The 6,785-nt window shown below is 47.2% G+C and overlaps 1 protein-coding gene across 2 annotated transcripts in view; it reads right to left on the reverse strand.

The window, feature by feature from the left end:
- TEC (tec protein tyrosine kinase) overlaps window positions 1–5,377 on the reverse strand; it is a 108,881-nt gene extending 103,504 nt beyond the window's left edge. The window contains exon 1 of one of the 2 annotated variants that reach the window (XM_037164810.2): window positions 5,283–5,377. In XM_037164810.2, coding sequence (XP_037020705.1) covers window positions 5,283–5,315 — 33 coding nt within the window. In that variant the 5' untranslated portion in view covers window positions 5,316–5,377. Of the gene's footprint in view, window positions 1–4,974; window positions 5,043–5,282 lie in introns of those variants that run through there. The other variant, XM_037164817.2, reaches the window with a different exon arrangement.
- Window positions 5,378–6,785: the final 1,408 nt, after the last annotated feature.

Raw genomic sequence — 6,785 nt, forward strand, 5'->3', positions numbered from 1 at the left:
TGGAGAGACCCACAGGGTCCTAGAATGTACCCCACCCACCTGAGAATCAGCACCAGAAGGACCCAATTTGCTTATGGGTAGCAGAGGAAATGAGTGAAAGTGGGGTGAGAGCCAAGCAAGCAGCACTGCTCCCTCTCTGACGCCCACATATACAGCCACAATGCAGTGACCTGAGAAGAAGTGAGAGCTATGCAAAGTGAAATAAAGAAAAATATACATGGGGCCTGTATATTTTTCCTTCCCTTCACTTGGAAGGGAGTGAAAGCAATGATTTGGAGCAGAAGGAAGAAATAAACATTCAACCAGAACAGAATGAAGAAACAAGAATACAAAAAAATAAGGAGAGGCTTAGAAACCTCGGGGACAACTTTAAACATCCCAACATCTGAATCACAGGGGTGCCAGAAGGAGAACAAGAGCAAGAAATGGAAAACTTATTTGTAAAAATAATGAAGGAGAACTTCCCCAATCTGGTGAAGGAAATTGAATCAAGAAGTACAGGAAGCTCAGGGAGCCCCAAAGAAATTGGACCCAAGGAGGAAGATACCTAGACACGTCATAATTAAATTACCCAAGATTAAAAATAAGGAGAGAATCTTAAAAGCAGCAAGAGAAAAGGAAACAGTTACCTACAAAGGAGTTCCCATCAGAGTACCAGGTGATTTCTCAAAAGAAACCTTATGGGCAAGAAGGGGCTGGAAAGAAGTACTCAAAGTCATAAAAGGCAGGACCTACATCCAAGATGATTCTATCCAGCAAAGCTTTCATTTAGAATGGCAGGGCAGATAAAGTGTTTCCCAGATAAGGTCAAGTTTAAGGAGTTCATTATCACCAAGCTCTTATTATATAAAATGTTAAAGGGTCTTATCTAAGAAAAAGATAAAAACATGTAGAGTAGAATGACAGCAAACTCACAATTATTAACAACCACACCTAAAACAATAACAAACTAAGAAACAACTAGAACAGGAACAGAATCACAGAAATGGAGAACACGTGGAGGGTTATCAGTGGTGATGGGGAGGAGGGAGAATGGGAGAAAGCATAGGGAATAAAAAGCATAATTGGTAGTTACAAAATAGATGGGGGGGGGGTTAAGAACAGTATAGGAAATGCAGAGGCCAAAGAACTTATATGTACAACCCACGGCCATGAACTAAGGGGTGGGGGGGATGCTGATGGGAGGAGGAATACAGGGCAGAGGGGGAAGAGGGGAGAAAAACGGGACACCTGTGACAGCATAATCAATAAAAATACTCAAAAAAAGAATTTAAAGAATTTAGGCTACAGGGTACAACTTGAATAATTATGGCCAAATATCTTTTTCTCTTTCACCGCCGAGTGTCCACAATTATCTGAATTATCTGGAAGATTCACTCAGTGCATTAAGTATTTTTAAAGCACTGTGTTTTTCCCTGGAAGAGTGTGCAATCCAGCTGAGAAGACAAAAAGAACTTAAGTGAAGCTGAGCGCTTTACCTCGGCACATTAGAGCAAAACTCTACTGCATAAGAAAAGAAGTTGCAATGGCTTCAAAGGTTTTACACAGAAAAGGAAGGGTGCCTGTGGAAAGACAGAAGAGAGAGCACTGCAGGTATTCCCATTGGCCAAGCTTTTGTTCATAACGGTACCTAGTGGGTTCTAGCTGAGTAGGTGGCTTCTAACCATCTCATCCTTCACTGTCACCCTCCAGACAGCAAGTCACTACTGCACCTGCTGCAGTGTAACGAACACAGCATTGGTGTTTTCTGTATTCCCAGTACATAGCCACCCTCATGAAAACAGTAGAACAATAATCCTCCTACTTCAATGGAAGGCGATTTGTCATCATTCCTCTGTGTGTAAGCATACTGTCACATCGACGTTATCACACTACTAGGATAGAATGCTGAAAGGTCACCATGCCTTAAGGAAGCCTGAGACATGACTCAACTGGCAAAACAGGGCTGGGAAAGTTGTGATGATCCACGAGAAGCAGGGTAGGTCAATCACCTCTGCTCAGCCCAGCCAGAAACAGGAACTTGGCGCACATTCCAAGAAGGGCACAAGCTCTGGAACAGGAAGAGAGGATGCTACTGCTGGTAAGGCAATTATTGGATAAACTGGTCTCGAGAAGGAAACAACGATAACTTCCATTCAGGCCACATGGTCACCAATGACACCAGGCTCACCTTTAAGATTAAAATATTAGATGTACAGAAGCTGGGCTTCATTGAGAGGTAATAGAGTCGAAGGCCAAGGTGACAGAATGAGTCCTAGACAAAGTGAATTTGAGAAATAGTATCAAGGGCTCCATGACCAGTAAGCTATACATCATCTAAGCTGGGCCCAGAGAGAGGCTTTCCCATGAGAATGTGACCCACTCGGAGGGATGCTTAGAATGGTAAAAGAAAGAATCTGAGGTCCCAACTGGGCTCAGTGAGAGAATTTGCCCAGACTGGTCGGAAGATGTTCATTATTGATAAAGGGAAAAGGCTGCATAGTGCCATGGCTGAACCATGCTACTCTCTCAATAGAGGTTAGTTAAGAAATCTATACTCCCCTAAACAAAAGAAAATGTAATTTTCTAGACCACAGCAGCTATGGTCATCTGAGCTCTGAGTTCTGAGTAGTCAAATGTGGTGGGAAAGTTAATAGTTAAAATCCAATCCAAGGAAGGACTGGTTGTGCCAGGGCAGAGACAACATTGTCAAGGCCAGATGCAGGCAAGTTTGGAGGTGAAGGGGAAGACTAAGTCCCTCTCCTGTGAGGTTCTTTTCACCAAAGCTATTCTCATGGCACAATTACATGGTACAGGGTAATTTTTCAGTTGCCAGTGACCATGGGCCAATTTCACTCCTTCCTAACAGACTTGAATTGCCCAATTTATGATCCTATCCAACCAAGGCAGGTAGCTCCTAAAGTAGCTGATCTGGGTACAACTTCAGTTATTCTACTTTGTTTGTGTAGCCCAAATGAGAGAAGAGCATAGGAAGGGCTCTCAAACAAGTGACTTGTTGTCAACAGATATTTACTGAGCACTCACGGGGAACCCAGCACCAGGCTTGAGAGTCAGCACTCTTGTCAACCATGTGAACCAAATCTCCCTGCCCTGTCCAGTAAGGTGATTCTCCCTAGGGGTGGCCATCAAAGAGGTGGGTGAGGTGGAAGTCAAGGAGTTAGAAGAGCTGGGACAAGGAGGGGAGGCACCAACTCCATCAACCCAGGGTGGGGAGTTGGGGGGCTGGGGGTGGCAGAACCTGTAGGCAGAGCTTGGAAGTCCAAAGCCCAGGCTCCCAGCACTCTGGATACCCACAGGAAGTCAGGGAGACCAACAATTCTTTCCCCAAGCATAACAGTGACCAGACACTGCCCACACCCCTCCAACCACCCTGCCAAGACCCAGCTTCAGGGAGCACTAGGTCACCATTCTCTGAGCTTTACTATGATTTGATAAAGCAGGGCCCCCACAGGTAAGTACCTTGCAGTTGCGAAAACATGATGACTACTTTGAGCTTGACACAGAATAAGCAGGTAAACATCAGGTCGAAAGTGATGGTACATACATTAATATTCTATATTCTTTCCTATTTGGGAAGGTGTGAAAATTTTAGTTCAAGGATATATATGGAGCAGAGGTATTGCCAATTAGAGCACAGCACTGACTTGCCTGTGTTAAGAACACTTGCCCTATACAGTTCTACAAACCAAAATGCACACAGCCTTGTGGGAAGAATCCAGACCATTAACAGAAACACAGTGAAGTAAGCATCATGAATTGGCAAGCATAGTCATATACTGAGCAGATTAATTGGAGTATGGGCAAAGTATAGGTCTTTCCTAGACACTGAAAATATAACTAAACTAAAAAATACTCTCAAATACATGAGAAAATTATACACACTTTTCTTCCCTCCATATAAATCATAACATTCCATACTACATACTAGGTGTGATTCTTACCAACTAAGGAGCTACTGATGTCACAAATTAACCCGTTAATCCTAAACTTATTTGGGAAGCCCACTGGTTTGTCAGGATTTTTTCTTCCCACCTCACCCCACCCCACCCCACTCCCCACCCTCCACCCCCTGCCCACCCCAGCTCTTTAGGGGAGAATCATCTGGAAGAAGGGAAATTCTCAGAATTTCCTAAGAGGAAAAATGGGCACTCACTGGAAAAATACAGGGTGTATGCCTGAAACACTTAACTAGCTTGTTTAACCTTCAAACCCACTTAGCCACCAACCATCCTGTTGTTCCAAGATCACATTGAGATCAGCCTTTCCAATCGAACAGGCCAGTTTCCAGCGAATTAACCATAGATGATAGTGTTTTCAAACCTGAATTTAGGATCCGAGGAAAAAGGCACATTCCTGGGTCAAGGGCCTAGTTTTCCCCCATATGCATTCACCAAACCCCTGTTTTTACGATTCAAAGACAATTTCCCAGATTTAAACCATTAAAAAGTGAGCTTGGTGGGGTGAGACACTAGGACACGTGCAGCTGTAGAATATCACCGTGGATTCTGCCAACTCTCAATCAAGTCTGCGCTGTGACCCAAAGCTGAGAGGAGGACTCCACTCTGCCCAGCAGCTGGGAAGTGAACCCAACCCTGAGCTTGCTTCAGAGCAGCCTCGGCCCTGGGACCTAAGAGGAAAGGGGCGGGTGCTCCTGAGAGGACAGCGCCCGCCCCTGCTGGAGCTCAGGAGGTGGAGAGTTGGCTGCGGTCTGGACCGCGCACCTGTCCCTCCTCCCGGGACCGAAGGGGACAGGGTCGCTCACTGGGAAGGCGTGCCCACGTTCACCAAGAATTTTCTCTCCACGCAAGAGGCGGAGGAGAGAAAAATTCTTCCTCGTTCCACACCAGTTGTCCCTGGTCAGTCTCTGAACACGTGAAAGCCACCTCTCATCGCGCCCATCCTGGTCTCAACCTTCCCGGCCAAAGCACCGCAGACCCCCGCGCCCCTGCGCCCTGCGGGCCACCGCAGTCTTACCTGCTGGCGCGCCCGCTGCGTGCCCGGCAGCCTGCGAAGTCCGGCCTGCGCCGCGGAGTCCGCGGCCCGGCGCGCGCCAGCCCCGCCCGCCCTCGCCCCGCCCGCCGGGCCCTCGCTCCGGCTCCGCCCCCCTCACTAGCCGGCGGAGACCGGTTCTCTGTCCTGCCGCAGGTTTGAGACCAGTGGCCTGAGTGTGTCAAAGCAGCGTCCCGGGTCCCAGAGTGCCGCCGAAGTTTCGGGGTGAAACCACCGGGCGTCCCTGTGTGCCCGGACGCCACGCTCGGCCGCCCCGGGCCAGAGCTTCCTACCTCGGGAGGAGCTCTCCGCCGAGACTCGGACATCCCCAGCCTGCAAGAAGCCCGAGCAGTGCCACCTGTGGGCGACAGGGCACTGTCGGAACCAGGGACCGCAACTCCTCTTCCGCTCAGTGGGGGGGGGGGGGGGGGGGGGGGCAGGGCAGGTGACACAGGGCAGTGGAGCGAAGTGACGGGTTGTACCGAAAGAGTAAGTCTTGACGCTGTCAAACCTGAGCAGATCAGATCACGTGTATTCACATGAAAGTATTAACACTCCTTTCGCTCACTGAAGATTAAAAAAAAAAAAAATGATTGCATTTATACAGGGTGGGAAAAAGCAGGTTCACAGTTGTCCCATTGGAAAGTAATACAATAATTAATAGATAATAATACAAGAATGAACTCTGGTTCGTGTACTCACAACTGTAAACCCCCTTTTGCCCCACCCCGTGTATGACTGACAAATTGCCAAGCACCGTTCTAGGTACTTTACGTGTATGGATATGTCTATAAAATATATGTTATCAGAATGCCTCGTTGTCACTGGTGGAGAAACTGAGGCACAGAGAAATTAACCAGCCTGCTGTCACCTAACTAGTGCATTTAAAAGCTGGGTTTCAGATCCAGGTAGTTCTCTTCTGGAGTCTGTGCCTAGCTAAACCATTGCTATCCTGACTCCAAAATTTGCGTGTCCACCATGTCTCATGAACTGTAACCATGTAACACGCTTAAGGAACACAGGACAGGGCTGTGCCCTCAAGGCGTTTTATGTTAGTGTGGGAAGAAAGACGTTGGTCATCAATGACTAAGTAAGAATGAAACTTGCATATGTGAAAGCATCTTGACTGGGATAAAGCAGCGTGATGGCATTGAGAGTGATGGGGTGGGGGCTCCCTTAGATCTGGTGGTGGGAGAGGCTTCTCCGCGGAGGTGACAGCAGAGGAACTGGTGGTCAGCCTGAAGAGGAGGAAGAGACTGGCAAGTACATTAAAAATTATCTTACCTCATGCTTATTTGGGACCTAAAAATAGGCCTTCTTATATTATCTCTCCATTAATTGTATAATAGCCCACAAGAGAAATTGACAAGATTCCATTTTACAGGAGGGAAAAAACCATCCTACGAATCAAAGAGGGTTAAGGACTTGCCCAAGTCCTACAGTTAGAAGAAGGGAGGGGGGAGTGGAGAGAGGGCACGAGTGTGAACAAAAGCCTCCTGACTGTCAATCCTTGTTTGCTCTGTTGAGGGCCTTGAGTGTAAAGGCCCATCCTCAGAATGAGTCCAGTAAAATTTCTTTTTTGTGATCTATTGCCTTCCCCCAGCCCCAGTTCTCTACTGCCTTTCTTAGCCCATTCAGGTACTCTGGTTCACAGGTGGACATAAATTCCCGCAAGGCATATGTTCTTTGGGGAGCAGAGGTAAGGAACCTTCTGAAATTGTATGCAAAAATAAAATGTGTGTGTATGTGTGCAAGAAGAGAGAGAGGAGAGAGAGAAATGTGTGTGTATGTGTGTG

The sequence above is a fragment of the Artibeus jamaicensis genome, unplaced genomic scaffold (assembly GCF_021234435.1).
Source record: "Artibeus jamaicensis isolate MK-2021 breed Jamaican fruit bat unplaced genomic scaffold, CSHL_Jam_final contig_889, whole genome shotgun sequence".
NCBI classification, from domain to species: Eukaryota; Metazoa; Chordata; class Mammalia; order Chiroptera; family Phyllostomidae; genus Artibeus; species Artibeus jamaicensis.